Source organism: Saccoglossus kowalevskii, chromosome 21, assembly GCF_978046115.1.
Source record: "Saccoglossus kowalevskii chromosome 21, keSacKowa6.1, whole genome shotgun sequence".
NCBI classification, from domain to species: Eukaryota; Metazoa; Hemichordata; class Enteropneusta; family Harrimaniidae; genus Saccoglossus; species Saccoglossus kowalevskii.
In genome coordinates, this window is record NC_140661.1 from 6,726,062 (window position 1) to 6,742,831 (window position 16,770).

The window sequence follows — 16,770 nt, forward strand, 5'->3', positions numbered from 1 at the left end:
TGTATCAGACTGTGCAAAAACTCTCTCCATGAGTTGGTTTTGACACCCAGTCTAGTATTCCTATGGGATTTGGGAGATACATTACCATCGATATTATTACAAGATAAATGATTTGCTTCATTGAACACATACAACAATGCATATTTCCACTGAGATCAGTGACCTTTGAATATGTATCACCAGTGATCAGTCATGTAGAAACAATCAAAATATTTTATCAGATTTCCTCAATTTTTGCATGATATTTTTTGAACAGGACATCTGTTGTTTATACTCAGGGAAGACTTTCTACTGATGAATGAGGTGACCAAGTTTGATAAAGTTTGGAATGGAATTAGTAAAGTTATTGTGCACACTATAACAATTATTAATGACGATGACAACGACGACAACGACAACAACGACAATGCTGAACAGAAATTTTTCTTTTAATATAACTTTGCCTTCCATCTTTGATGGTACGAGCAAGGTAAAAATGGCCGCCAGTCAGCCACTTTAGATTAAATCAATAAATCACTGCATGTGCATTTGTCCCATATAAAGTACTAGACAAATGCAAAGAATGAACAGATTTGGTCGAGAGGGTTTTGAAATATGATGGATGGATAGCACATTATAGGTCCCAGTTTACTTTGTGTTGTTTCCAGTTTAAATTTGTTGAGGAATGAGATATTATTTCTCATTGTCATTGTCAGTGTTTACAGTGGCCATTTTGAACTTTTCAAATGTGACATTGGGCATATCGTCTTGTTATGCACTAACCAAAAATGTGTGTACAACAGGACAACGAATAATAATCAAACTAACACAAACTCATTTGCATATTGTTGTTCTTACCTGGTTGTCTTGTATGAGGAGGTCTTGCAGTTGGTCTAGGAATGGATCCATTACAGCTGGGCATGGGAATGACCTCGTTCTCTATCAATGGAACTGAAAGTATCATTTTAGGCTCACCGCTGGTAGCGGAACCCAACTGCATATTAATAGAGACAATTACATCCAAGTCTTCTTTCACCATCAATACTTGCAAATAAACTTGTAAGTTATTTTCAACCAAACCTGCAGACAAAACAATTGAAGCAATGTACATGAATTAATTTGGAAATCATGTCCTGTAGCAATGAAGCACTTCTATTGAACAGCCAATCACAGTGTTGATAATGTAATTGTCCATCAATTAAAACAGTTTTTTTTTTTTTTTTACAGATAAAGGACTACATAAAAAAAATTAATAGACTTAACGACAATTTCAGTATAAAAAAACGACCACCTATAAGTTTATTTTGAACACAACTTTGACCAGAAACATTTTTTTAGCCTGACCAAGCAGTTTGTATTTTCCCCATTCCGATTTTGATTGGCATCTTATTTCAATTTTATGGATCCTATACATGAGTCATGTAAGTGCAAAATAATTCAAATAATGAGGCGTATTTCTCTCAAATATTAACCAAACTTGCCTGAGATTATACATTGGTTGAGAAAGACTAAGCTTTGGACCACCAGTTCGTTTTTTCATTCACAAATTCACAAAATAGTTCCGTTTTTTATAGTTTGCTTCAGAAGATTGGGACAAAAATAACACTAACATTGATTATACAAATGTAGATTGTGTTACTGTCAGTATAGTACCTACGTGGAAACTTTGAACTGAATTGGACGATGTCTTACAGAGGAAATAGAATGAAAGAAAAACGCAGCCAGTTGGGTATTGTTGTTCAAGTATCTTCAATAGAAATATGGCTTGCACTATAACCTAATATGTAAGGTCATCATACAAAGTTTGATGGAAAATGCCCTATTAAACTTTGAATCAGGCCTTATCACCCTGTTCATCTCCAAGAAACAGTTCAGGACATGTTACAGAATGATATTGTGATCAAAACATGCTGTTGTGTTACCTTGCAGTATACTACCTATGTACAAACTTTCAAGTGAATCAGGCCATATCTCAAAAAAAGAAAAAAACAAATTGGCCACCAGTCGGCCATTTTGGTCCAAATTTTGAAAAAAATGACATGCATGTGTAACGCAATATACATGATTCAGCTCGGAGAAACAGTTTCTGACACATTACAGACTGTGATTTTAAGACATTAAACAAAATGTCTGCCATTTTCGCCAAATTTGATCAAATCTCAAAACAAAACATGGTGTTGTGTTATCTTGAAGTATAGTACCTATATACAAACTTTTAACTGAATCAGGCCATATTTTATGGAGGAATCAGGGCGAAAACGGAATTAAACAAAATGACCAACAGTTGGCCATCTTGGACCAAATCTCAAAAAAAAAGTTACGTTCACCTATAACCCAATATGCATGATCACCATAAAACGTTTTATTGGAATCACCCTGTTCAGCTCCGAGAAACAGTTCTTGACATGTTTAAATATCAGAATTTAGCAAATTTGAGGGACAAAATGGCTGCCAGTCAGCCATATTTAATCAAATCATAAGGAAAATTGGTGTACATATGTAGGTCATTATTCATAGTCTGTATACCAAGTTTGAACGAGATCAATCAAAGGGTGTGCGAGAAATGGCTCCGGACAGACATACAGACGGATGGACGGAACCCAAATTAATAGTCCCCGTTTTCGGACTTCGTCTGAGCGGGGACTAAAAATTACTCAAGAAACTTTGGCCACCAGAAGTGATGACAACAATGACAGACATTGTAGCCATTGTACCTCACCACTTCATTATCATTACAGGCAAGGTAATAAATATTAAATCACTGAACACCATTGAAACCAACAATACTACAAGGCGGTAACCATTACTTAGGAGGAAATACACTCTTACCATCTATTGGTACAACTTCTCCGTGAGTGAACACATGATAGAAATGCATATCTTGACTGTAACTCTCGATAGCAACTACCATCTCTATTGGATTCTGACAATGATGAAATCCGATATAGAATCTATAGTCCTGGCCCTAGAAGGAAAAAAAATGGCAGATAACAACAGCTGACATACCACTATACCTTGCTTTCACTATCATTAATGACAAGGTAAACCATGATAACACTGATAACTATAACAACAGACATACTTCAACACACCACTGTCTCTAAAGACAGGGTAAAGAAGTTAATGCTGATGACAATTCTGGTACACCGAGCATTTCTTTAACGCATCAGGGCTGTATGAGGGACAAGGTATGGGAAATGAACACACAGTGAACACACGATATTGCCAGTAAATAAGTGGGGGGTATTCGCCCTGCAGGTGTGGGGCCCAGTGTTACCGGGGTTACGACTTAAGATTAAGAAGTGCATGATGAGATGTTGTGCATCCAGCCCTTTAAGTTAAACTCAGATTACTATGAAATCAGCCAAATAACACTGGATTAACACACGTTACACATACTATACTTACCATGTATGCAGCAGTACAATTAATTCCAGTACACTGAGCATTTCTATAACACTGGATTAACACATGTTACACATACTATACTTACCATGTATGCAGCAGTACAATTAATTCCAGTACACTGAGCATTTCTATAACACTGGATTAACACATGTTACACATACTATACTTACCATGTATGCAGCAGTACAATTAATTCCAGTACACTGAGCATTTCTATAACACTGGATTAACACACGTTACACATACTATACTTACCATGTATGCAGCAGTACAATTAATTCCAGTACACTGAGCATTTCTATAACACTGGATTAACACACGTTACACATACAATACTTACCATGTATGCAGCAGTACAATTAATTCCAGTACACTGAGCATTTCTATAACACTGGATTAACACACATTACACATACAATACTTACCATGTATGCAGCAGTACAATTAATTCCAGTACACTGAGCATTTCTATAACACTGGATTAACACATGTTACACATACAATACTTACCATGTATGCAGCAGTACAATTAATTCCAGTACACTGAGCATTTCTATAATACTGGATTAACACATGTTACACATACAATACTTACCATGTATGCAGCAGTACAATTAATTCCAGTACACTGAGCATTTCTATAACACTGGATTAACACATGTTACACATACTATACTTACCATGTATGCAGCAGTACAATTAATTCCAGTACACTGAGCATTTCTATAACACTGGATTAACACATGTTACACATACTATACTTACCATGTATGCAGCAGTACAATTAATTCCAGTACACTGAGCATTTCTATAACACTGGATTAACACATGTTACACATACAATACTTACCATGTATGCAGCAGTACAATTAATTCCAGTACACTGAGCATTTCTATAACACTGGATTAACACATGTTACACATACTATACTTACCATGTATGCAGCAGTACAATTAATTCCAGTACACTGAGCATTTCTATAACACTGGATTAACACATGTTACACATACTATACTTACCATGTATGCAGCAGTACAATTAATTCCAGTACACTGAGCATTTCTATAACACTGGATTAACACATGTTACACATACAATACTTACCATGTATGCAGCAGTACAATTAATTCCAGTACACTGAGCATTTCTATAACACTGGATTAACACACGTTACACATTCTATACTTACCATGTATGCAGCAGTACAATTAATTCCAGTACACTGAGCATTTCTATAATACTGGATTAACACATGTTACACATACAATACTTACCATGTATGCAGCAGTACAATTAATTCCAGTACACTGAGCATTTCTATAACACTGGATTAACACATGTTACACATACTATACTTACCATGTATGAAGCAGTACAATTAATTCCAGTACACTGAGCATTTCTATAACACTGGATTAACACATGTTACACATACTATACTTACCATGTATGCAGCAGTACAATTAATTCCAGTACACTAAGCATTTCTATAACACTAGATTAACACATGTTACACATACAATACTTACCATGTATGCAGCAGTACAATTAATTCCAGTACACTGAGCATTTCTATAACACTGGATTAACACATGTTACACATACTATACTTACCATGTATGCAGCAGTACAATTAATTCCAGTACACTGAGCATTTCTATAACACTGGATTAACACATGTTACACATACTATACTTACCATGTATGCAGCAGTACAATTAATTCCAGTACACTGAGCATTTCTATAACACTGGATTAACACATGTTACACATACTATACTTACCATGTATGCAGCAGTACAATTAATTCCAGTACACTGAGCATTTCTATAACACTGGATTAACACATATTACACATACTATACTGACCATGTATGCAGCAGTACAATTAATTCCAGTACACTGAGCATTTCTATAACACTGGATTAACACATGTTACACATACTATACTTACCATGTATGCAGCAGTACAATTAATTCCAGTACACTGAGCATTTCTATAACACTGGATTAACACATGTTACACATACAATACTTACCATGTATGCAGCAGTACAATTAATTCCAGTACACTGAGAATTTCTATAACACTGGATTAACACATGTTACACATACTATACTTACCATGTATGCAGCAGTACAATTAATTCCAGTACACTGAGCATTTCTATAACACTGGACCACATGACCATCTGTAGATGCTGATGATAACTGTCTAACCATATCATCTAATGCTGCACAGTCAGCATGTGGCACTGGGGTTGGGTAAGTTGGAAAATGTGGTTGATTACTTTTAGCAGGAATAGGTGGCAAGGTGATTGAAGGTCCAGCATCTAAAAGATAATAAAACATGTTATGTATGATCCTGGCACAATGTTTGGAAGAAGTTCTAAATACCTTTAACAGAGCATTCTAACTGATTACAGAGCATTCTAACCATTAAGAGAGCATTTTAACCAATTAGAGAGCATTCAAATCATTTAGAGAGCATTCAAACCATTTAGAGAGCATTCAAACCATTCAGAGAGCATTCAAACCATTCAGAGAGCATTCAAACCATTCAGAGAGCATTCAAACCATTCAGAGAGCATTCAAACCATTTAGAAAGCATTCAAACCAATTAAAGAGCATTCAAACCATTTAGAGAGCATTCAAACCATTTAGAGAGCATTCAAACCATTTAGAGAGTGTTCAAACCATTTAGAGAGCGTTCAAACCATTTAGAAAGCATTCAAACCATTTAGAGAGCATTCAAACCATTTAGAGAGCATTCAAACCATTTAGAGAGCATTCAAACCATTTAGAGAGCATTCAAACCATTTAGAGAGCATTCAAACCATTCAGACAGCATTCAAACCATTTAGAGAGCATTCTAAACATTTAGAGAGCATTCTAAACATTTAGAGAGCATTCTAAACATTTAGAGAGCATTCTAACCATTTAGAGAGCATTCTAAACATTTAGAGAGCATTCTAAACATTTAGAGAGCATTCTAAACATTTAGAGAGCATTCTAAACATTTAGAGAGCATTCAAATCATTTAGAGAGCATTCTAACCATTCAGACAGCATTCAAACCATTTAGAGAGCATTCTAAACATTTAGAGAGCATTCTAAACATTTAGAGAGCATTCTAAACATTTAGAGAGCATTCTAACCATTTAGAGAGCATTCTAAACATTTAGAGAGCATTCTAAACATTTAGAGAGCATTCTAAACATTTAGAGAGCATTCTAAACATTTAGAGAGCATTCTAAACATTTAGAGAGCATTCTAAACATTTAGAGAGCATTCTAAATTTTTAGAGAGTTTCCTAAACATTTAGAGAGCATTCTAACCATTTAGAGAGCATTCTAACCATTTAGAGAGCATTCTAAACATTTAGAGAGCATTCTAAACATTTAGAGAGCATTCTAAACATTTAGAGAGCATTCTAACAATTTAGAGAGCATTCTAACAATTTAGAGAGCATTCTAAACATTTAGAGAGCATTCTAAACATTTAGAGAGCATTCAAACAATTTAGAGAGCATTCTAAACATTTAGAGAGCATTCTAAACATTTAGAGAGCATTCTAAACATTTAGAGAGCATTTTAACCAATCAGAGAGCATTCAAACCAATCAGAGAGCATTCAAACCATTTAGGAGTAAAACATTAGATTCTTTACAATGACATTCAAGAGAACTGAGTATGTCGGTGCTGTACACATAGCACTGTCCAACTCCATCAATGTCTATACTGTCTAGTTCAGTGAGGTGTATATTTGTATATAGCACTGTTCCACCCGATCAATGTCTACACTGTATAGTCCAGTGAGATATATATTGTATATAAAACTGTCCTACCCCAAGTATATCTACACTGTCCAGTGAGGTATATATTTGTATATACTACTGTCCTACCTCATCAATGTCTACCTTGTCATGTCCTGCCCTGCCCTGTCCAGTCCAGTCCAGTCCAGTCCAGTCCAGTCCAGTCCAGTCCAGTCCAGTCCAGTGAGGTGTATATAAAACTGTCCTACCCCATGTATATCTACACTATCCAGTGAGGTATATATTTGTATATACTACTGTCCTACCTCATCAATGTCTACCTTGTCATGTCCTGCTCTGTCCAGTCCAGTGAGGTGTATATTTTATATAAAACTGTCCTACCCCATGTATATCTACACTATCTAGTGAGGTATATATTTGTATATACTACTGTCCTACCTCATCAATGTCTACCTTGTCTTGTCCTGTCCTCTCCAGTGAGGTGTATATTGTTTATAACACTGTCCTCCTCAATAATGTCTACACTGTCTAGTCCAGTGAGGTGTATTTTTGTATATACCACTGTTCTACCCCATCAATGTCTACCTTGCCCAGTCCAGTCCAGTGAGGTGTGTATTGTATATAATACTGTCCTATCCAATAATGTCTACACTGTCTAGTCCAGTGAGCTGTATATTGTATATACCACTGTCCAACCCCAAGTATATCTACACTATCCAGTGAGGTGTATATTTGTATATACCACCGTCCTACCCCATCAATGTCTACCTTGTCCAGTCCAGTCCAGTGAGGTGTATATTGTATATAAAACTGTCCTACCCCAAGTATATCTACACTGTCCAGGGAGGTATATATTTGTATATACTACTGTCCTACCTCACCATTGTCTACCTTGTTTTGTCTTGTCCTGTCCAGTTCAGTTCAGTGAGGTGAGGTGTATATTGTTTATAATACTGTCCTACCCAATAATGTCTACACTGTCTAGTCCAGTGAGGTGTATATTGCCAGTAAAGTATGGAGTTAGCAATCATTGTTACAAAAATAAAAAATAATTAATTTGATTTGTGATCATGAAATCCCTATAAATGCAGGAGTTATATACTTACAACATGGAGGAACTGGGAGAAGTTCATTATTCAAAATAACAACCTCATTATCCTCTGTACATAATAATTGAGAAAATACATCAAGACAACCATTGTACTTTAACTACAAATAACAATAGAAATATTCAGTATTATTACTGGTAGTCTATTTAAATGTAACCATGAGCAAGTTGGTGATGTGACTGAGCGAGTTGGTGATGTCACTGAGCAAGTTGGTGATGTCACTGAGCAAGTTGATGATGTCACTGAGCAAGTTGGTGATGTCACTGAGCAAGTTGGTGATGTCACTGAGCAAGTTGGTGATGTCACTGAGCAAGTTGATGATGTCACTGAGAAAGTTGGTTATGTCACTGAACAAGTTGGTGATGCCATGAGCAAGTTGGTGATGTCAATGAGTAAGTTGGTGATGTTACTGAGCAAGTTGGTGATGCCACTGAGCAAGTTGGTGATGTCACTGAGCAAGTTGGTGATGTCACTGAGCAAGTTTGTGATGTCACTGAGCGAGTCGGTGATGTCACTGAGCAAGTCGGTGATGTCACTGAGCAAGTCGGTGATATCACTGAGCAAGTTGGTGATGTCACTGAGCAAGTTGGTGATGTCACTGAGCAAGTTGGTGATGCCATTGAGCAAGTTGGTGATGCCATTGAGCAAGTTGGTGATGCCATTGAGCAAGTTGGTGATGCCATTGAGCAAGTTGGTGATGCCATTGAACAAGTTGGTGATATCAATGAGCAAGTTGGTGATGCCATGAGCAAGTTGGTAATGTCACTGAGCAAGTTGGTTATGTCACTGAGCAAGTTGGTGATACCAATGAGCAAGTGGTGATACCAATGAGCAAGTTGGTGATATCAATGAGCAAGTTGGTGATATCAATGAGCAAGTTGGTGATGTCACTGAGTAAGTTGGTAATGTCACTGAGAAAGTTGGTGATACCAATGAGCAAGTGGTGATACCAATGAGCAAGTTGGTGATGCCAATGAGTAAGTTGGTGATGTCACTGAGCAAGTTGGTGATGTCACTGAGCAAGTTGGTGATGTCACTGAGCAAGTTGGTAATGTCACTGAGAAAGTTGGTGATGTCACTGAGTAAGTTGGTAATGTCACTGAGTAAGTTGGTAATGTCACTGAGAAAGTTGGTAATGTCACTGAGAAAGTTGGTGATGTCGCTGAGAAAGTTGGTTATGTCACTGAACAAGTTGGTGATGCCATGAGCAAGTTGGTGATGTCAATGAGTAAGTTGGTGATGTTACTGAGCAAGTTGGTGATGTCACTGAGCAAGTTGGTGATGCCACTGAGCAAGTTGGTGATATCAATGAGCAAGTTGGTGATGTCACTGAGCAAGTTGGTGATGTCACTGAGCAAGTTGGTGATGTGACTGAGCGAGTCGGTGATGTCACTGAGCGAGTCGGTGATGTCACTGAGCAAATCGGTGATGTCACTGAGCAAGTCGGTGATGACACTGAGCAAGTTGGTGATGTCACTGAGCAAGTTGGTGATGCCATTGAGCAAGTTGGTGATGCCATTGAGCAAGTTGGTGATGCCATTGAACAAGTTGGTGATATCAATGAGCAAGTTGGTGATGTCACTGAGTAAGTTGGTAATGTCACTGAGCAAGTCGGTGATGTCACTGAGCAAGTCGGTGATACCAATGAGCAAGTGGTGATACCAATGAGCAAGTTGGTGATGCCAATGAGTAAGTTGGTGATGTCACTGAGCAAGTTGGTGATGTCACTGAGCAAGTTGGTGATGTCACTGAGCAAGTTGGTGATGTCACTGAGCAAGTTGGTGATGCCATTGAGCAAGTTGGTGATGCCATTGAGCAAGTTGGTGATGCCATTGAGCAAGTTGGTGATGCCATTGAGCAAGTTGGTGATGCCATTGAACAAGTTGGTGATATCAATGAGCAAGTTGGTGATGTCACTGAGTAAGTTGGTAATGTCACTGAGCAAGTCGGTGATGTCACTGAGCAAGTTGGTGATACCAATGAGCAAGTGGTGATACCAATGAGCAAGTTGGTGATGCCAATGAGTAAGTTGGTGATGCCATTGAGCAAGTTGGTGATGCCAATGAGCAAGTTGGTGATGCCATTGAGCAAGTTGGTGATGCCATTGAGCAAGTTGGTGATATCAATGAGCAAGTTGGTAATGTCACTGAGAAAGTTGGTGATGTCGCTGAGAAAGTTGGCTATGTCACTGAACAAGTTGGTGATGCCATGAGCAAGTTGGTGATGTCAATGAGTAAGTTGGTGATGTTACTGAGCAAGTTGGTGATGCCACTGAGCAAGTTGGTGATATCAATGAGCAAGTTGGTGATGTCACTGAGTAAGTTGGTAATGTCACTGAGAAAGTTGGTAATGTCACTGAGAAAGTTGGTGATGCCAATGAGCAAGTTGGTGATGCCAATGAGCAAGTTGGTGATGCCACTGAGCAAGTTGGTGATGCCACTGAGCAAGTTGGTGATGCCACTGAGCAAGTTGGTGATATCAATGAGCAAGTTGGTGATGTCACTGAGTAAGTTGGTAATGTCACTGAGAAAGTTGGTGATGTCGCTGAGAAAGTTGGTTATGTCACTGAACAAGTTGGTGATGCCATGAGCAAGTTGGTGATGCCATTGAGCAAGTTGGTGATATCAATGAGCAAGTTGGTGATGTCACTGAGCAAGTTGGTGATGTCACTGAGCAAGTTGGTGATGTGACTGAGCGAGTCGGTGATGTGACTGAGCGAGTCGGTGATGTCACTGAGCAAGTCGGTGATGTCACTGAGCAAGTTGGTGATGTCACTGAGCAAGTTGGTGATGTCACTGAGCAAGTTGGTGATGCCATTGAGCAAGTTGGTGATGCCATTGAGCAAGTTGGTGATGCCATTGAGTAAGTTGGTGATGCCATTGAGCAAGTTGGTGATGCCATTGAACAAGTTGGTGATATCAATGAGCAAGTTGGTGATGCCACTGAGTAAGTTGGTATGTCACTGAGCAAGTTGGTGATGTCACTGAGCAAGTTGGTGATACCAATGAGCAAGTGGTGATACCAATGAGCAAGTTGGTGATGCCAATGAGTAAGTTGGTGATGTCACTGAGCAAGTTGGTGATGTCACTGAGCAAGTTGGTGATGTCACTGAGCAAGTTGGTGATCACTGAGCAAGTTGGTGATGACATTGAGCAAGTTGGTGATGCCATTGAGCAAGTTGGTGATATCAATGAGCAAGTTGGTGATATCAATGAGCAAACTGAGTAAGTTGGTAATGTCACTGAGAAAGTTGGTAATGTCACTGAGAAAGTTGGTGATGTCGCTGAGAAAGTTGGTTATGTCACTGAACAAGTTGGTGATGCCATGAGCAAGTTGGTGATGTCAATGAGTAAGTTGGTGATGTTACTGAGCAAGTTGGTGATGCCACTGAGCAAGTTGGTGATATCAATGAGCAAGTTGGTGATGTCACTGAGCAAGTTGGTGATGTCACTGAGCAAGTTGGTGATGTGACTGAGTGAGTCGGTGATGTCACTGAGCGAGTCGGTGATGTCACTGAGCAAGTCGGTGATGCCACTGAGCAAGTTGGTGATATCAATGAGCAAGTTGGTGATGCCATTGAGCAAGTTGGTGATGCCATTGAGCAAGTTGGTGATGCCATTGAACAAGTTGGTGATATCAATGAGCAAGTTGGTGATGTTACTGAGCAAGTTGGTGATGTCACTGAGCAAGTTGGTGATGTCACTGAGCAAGTTGGTGATGTCACTGAGCAAGTCGGTGATGTCACTGAGCAAGTTGGTGATGTCACTGAGCAGGTTGGTGATGTCACTGAGCAAGTTGGTGATGCCATTGAGCATGTTGGTGATGCCATTGAGCAAGTTGGTGATGCCATTGAGCGAGTTGGTGATGCCATTGAACAAGTTGGTGATATCAATGAGCAAGTTGGTGATGTCACTGAGTAAGTTGGTAATGTCACTGAGCAAGTCGGTGATGTCACTGAGCAAGTTGGTGATACCAATGAGCAAGTGGTGATACCAATGAGCAAGTTGGTGATGCCAATGAGTAAGTTGGTGATGTCACTGAGCAAGTTGGTGATGTCACTGAGCAAGTTGGTGATGTCACTGAGCAAGTTGGTGATGTCACTGAGCAAGTTGGTGATGACATTGAGCAAGTTGGTGATGCCATTGAGCAAGTTGGTGATGCCATTGAGCAAGTTGGTGATGCCATTGAGCAAGTTGGTGATATCAATGAGCAAGTTGGTAATGTCACTGAGTAAGTTGGTAATGTCACTGAGTAAGTTGGTAATGTCACTGAGTAAGTTGGTGATGTCGCTGAGAAAGTTGGTTATGTCACTGAACAAGTTGGTGATGCCATGAGCAAGTTGGTGATGACATTGAGTAAGTTGGTGATGTCAATGAGTAAGTTGGTGATGTCACTGAGCAAGTTGGTGATGTCAATGAGTAAGTTGGTGATGTTACTGAGCAAGTTGGTGATGTTACTGAGCAAGTTTGTGATGTCAATGAGTAAGTTGGTGATGTTACTGAGCAAGTTGGTGATGCCATTGAGCAAGTTGGTGATGACATTGAGCAAGTTGGTGATGACATTGAGCAAGTTGTCACTGAGCAATAAATAATCAGTACACATCCATCTCTCATAATTATTTGGTAAAAGAGAAAGATTGTACTGGATGAATTTGTTGTTGCATCATGAGATAAATTACTTACAGAAGTTAGCATGTAACCATCATCTACTGAACCCATTTGTACGTCAAGTCTGATAACAACTGGAAACAACTCAACTTGATAATTAATATCTGCAATATAAAAATACTTATATTACCGTTATAAGAGAGATTGGAAATGACTTAAATTGCTCTATGCTCCTGAAGCACATTGATCACACCTTGAGCAGGTGAGTATATTCAAGTATGTTATAAAAATCACATCACAAAGCATGGTATACTGCTCAGATGCACACGTCAATGGGACTAGTGCAAGTTGCTGTCCAACGCCGGTTAAAGAGCTTATAAAAACAGCTAAGGCCAAGAAAACAGCAAAAACTGATCTTTTAAGTATGGTAATACTGAACAACTAAATTTATAATATATGTTGCACATGTGGGGGTACACCTGTTCAGAAGATTCTCAACAACTAGCCCAAAGTACAGTTTTTGGAGAGAGTTTTTGACCATAGTTTTCACCTGTAATGGTGGTCAAAGTCCGTCCCAGAGAATATGCAACACTTGAAATGCATTCTTCATTTGAAATTATTAAACTCTGACATCATAAACAGTAAGCAGCTCAAAATACTATTTTTTCATATTATCACAGTCCCTCTATCTGGCACTATGATATTATATTTATTTAGTAATTGAGCTAATAACGTTTATAGAATAGAATAGAGCTTCATTAAAACCATAAAGAAAATGTTACATTTCTTTTTTGGTGAGAAAAATCAATCAAGCAAAAATAAATGAATAAATATACTAGTAGATGAAACACCTTTTGATTTAAGTGAATCTATTGTACAATGTCTTTTAGCAAAAGCCATAACCAGTCCATGCATATAGTGATTAACATGCTATACTATAATATGTTTATAGAATAATGATAAAATGCTGATAATAGAATATGCAAAGATGACTTTACCATGAATTGTTGTAATCTCACTGCCTATGAATTTATGTTGCCAATTTAGGTTGATTTCATCACTTCTTATGAAAATACTCAAAGACACTGGATCATCACAATTGTCGATCTCTATGTAGTTCTGCACAAGTATACTATCCTACAACAATAAACAGTCAGTATTAATTATTCACATTATGTCCATGTAGGCACTGATTCATGGATGACAGATACTGTAAAATACTTTATTTTTGCTTGGAATTAATTTTCTCTGAAGGAGTGATTAAGTGAAAATACAGTTCAGCGAATATACCTTTTTTCCTATACCGGTATTTTACATTCAACTCACCAAAATTCAGTGAAAATAAATTCCATACAAAATACCCAAAAAGTCTTTTCAGCGAAAATTAATTCCAGTGAAAATAAATGATTTCACAGTAAGCATGATTTCAAATGCAGGTAAATATTGGTGTCCTAATGCATGTGTAGAGTTTTAACATAATTGCCACATACATGTACATACACAGATACATGCAATACTGAGGCAACAACCAGATTCTAATGTACAGTTGAAAAATACAGAGTATGAAAGCATTTCCATTTCTAGACTCTTCAGCAATGAGTTGTGCAGGTGTACTTTTCAGCCATGCGTATGTTTTAAAACATACCAATAGTTATGGTTTTAAATGGTTAGCAAAAAATCGTATAGAAATAAACAAGCAGCCTCTTGGCTGAGATAGCTCTGTTGATAATAATCTATGCATAGTATATATTCTAATATACTGATTACTCATTTATATGGCAGGCACAGCATACTGTATATCCTATATACTAATGTACTGGAATCCCAGAAATATGAGAAACAAAAAGGAAATCGCTGTGCATATGTATCTTGAGAAATGATCAATGTCAAATAAAAATATAACATGTGATGTTCCCAAAATTGAAAAAAATCAGCCCATCCAGAGAAAAGGTTGATGACATGTTACAATTTTGTAATTTAAATTTTTTTTGGTGACAAAAACCAAGTGAAAATGCAACCCATTATATCTCACATTGTACCGAATTTAAACAAAATCTGTGAAGGTGCATTTACGAAACAGAGTGAAGACAAAAACCACCATCCATATTGCAGACAAAAATGACATGCACCAGTAACCCAACGTCAGTGAAGTCAATGCGAAGTTTGAATATAGAAAGGTATTTAAGACATGAAGTAAAATAAGGAATACTGTGTTTACTACTAGTATATGGAATACTGTGTTTACTACTAGTATATGGAATACTGTGTTTACTACTAGTATATGGAATACTGTGTTTACTACTAGTATATGGAATACTGTGTTTACTACTAGTATATGGAATACTGTGTTTACTACTAGTATATGGAATACTGTGTTTACTACTAGTATACGGAATACTGTGTTTACTACTAGTATATGGAATACTGTGTTTACTACTAGTATATGGAATACTGTGTTTACTACTAGTATATGGAATACTGTGTTTACTACTAGTATATGGAATACTGTGTTTACTACTAGTATATGGAATACCGTGTTTACTACTAGTATGTGGAATACCGTGTTTACTACTAGTATATGGAATACTGTGTTTACTACTAGTATATGGAATACTGTGTTTACTACTAGTATAGGGAATACTGTGTTTACTACTAGTATACGGAATACTGTGTTTACTACTAGTATACGGAATACTGTGTTTACTACTAGTATATGGAATACTGTGTTTACTCCTAGTATATGGAATACTGTGTTTACTACTAGTATATGGAATACCGTGTTTACTACTAGTATGTGGAATACCGTGTTTACTACTAGTATATGGAATACTGTGTTTACTACTCGTATATGGAATACTGTGTTTACTACTAGTATACGGAATACTGTGTTTACTACTAGTATACGGAATACTGTGTTTACTACTAGTATACGGAATACTGTGTTTACTACTAGTATATGGAATACTGTGTTTACTACTAGTATATGGAATACCGTGTTTACTACTAGTATATGGAATACTGTGTTTACTATTAGTATAAGGAATACTGTGTTTACTATTAGTATATGGAATACTGTGTTTACTACTAGTATACGGAATACTGTGTTTACTACTAGTATACGGAATACTGTGTTTACTACTAGTATACGGAATACTGTGTTTACTACTAGTATATGGAATACTGTGTTTACTACTAGTATATGGAATACCGTGTTTACTACTAGTATATGGAATACTGTGTTTACTATTAGTATAAGGAATACTGTGTTTACTATTAGTATATGGAATACTGTGTTTACTAATAGTATATGGAATACTGTGTTTACTATTGGTATACGGAATACTGTGTTTACTATTAGTATACGGAATACTGTGTTTACTACTAGTATACGGAATACTGTGTTTACTACTAGTATACGGAATACTGTGTTTACTACTAGTATACGGAATACTGTGTTTACTACTAGTATACGGAATACTGTGTTTACTACTAGTATATGGAATACTGTGTTTACTACTAGTATATGGAATACTGCCTTTACTACTAGTATATGGAATACCGTGTTTACTACTAGTATACGGAATACTGTGTTTACTACTAGTATATGGAATACAGTGTTTACTACTAGTATATGGAATACCGTGTTTACTACTAGTATATGGAATACTGTGTTTACTACTAGTATATGGAATACTGTGTTTACTACTAGTATATGGAATACCGTGTTTACTACTAGTATACGGAATACTGTGTTTACTACTAGTATAAGGAATACTGTGTTTACTACTAGTATAAGGAATACTGTGTTTACTACTAGTATATGGAATACTGTGTTTACTACTAGTATATGGAATACTGTGTTTATTACTAGTATATGGAATACTGTGTTTACT

The 16,770-nt window shown here is 37.2% G+C and overlaps 1 protein-coding gene across 2 annotated transcripts in view; it reads right to left on the minus strand.

The window, feature by feature from the left end:
* LOC100378049 (uncharacterized) overlaps positions 1 to 16,770 on the minus strand; it is a 63,133-nt gene that overhangs the window by 16,066 nt on the left and 30,297 nt on the right. For both annotated transcript variants that reach the window (XM_085495213.1, XM_085495212.1), the window contains exons 7-12: positions 13,876 to 14,014; positions 12,953 to 13,041; positions 8,268 to 8,370; positions 5,513 to 5,721; positions 2,809 to 2,944; positions 838 to 1,059 (exon numbers count right to left, since the gene is read on the minus strand). In XM_085495213.1, the coding sequence (XP_085351339.1) occupies positions 838 to 1,059; positions 2,809 to 2,944; positions 5,513 to 5,721; positions 8,268 to 8,370; positions 12,953 to 13,041; positions 13,876 to 14,014 (898 nt within the window). The remainder of the gene's footprint in view (positions 1 to 837; positions 1,060 to 2,808; positions 2,945 to 5,512; positions 5,722 to 8,267; positions 8,371 to 12,952; positions 13,042 to 13,875; positions 14,015 to 16,770) is intronic.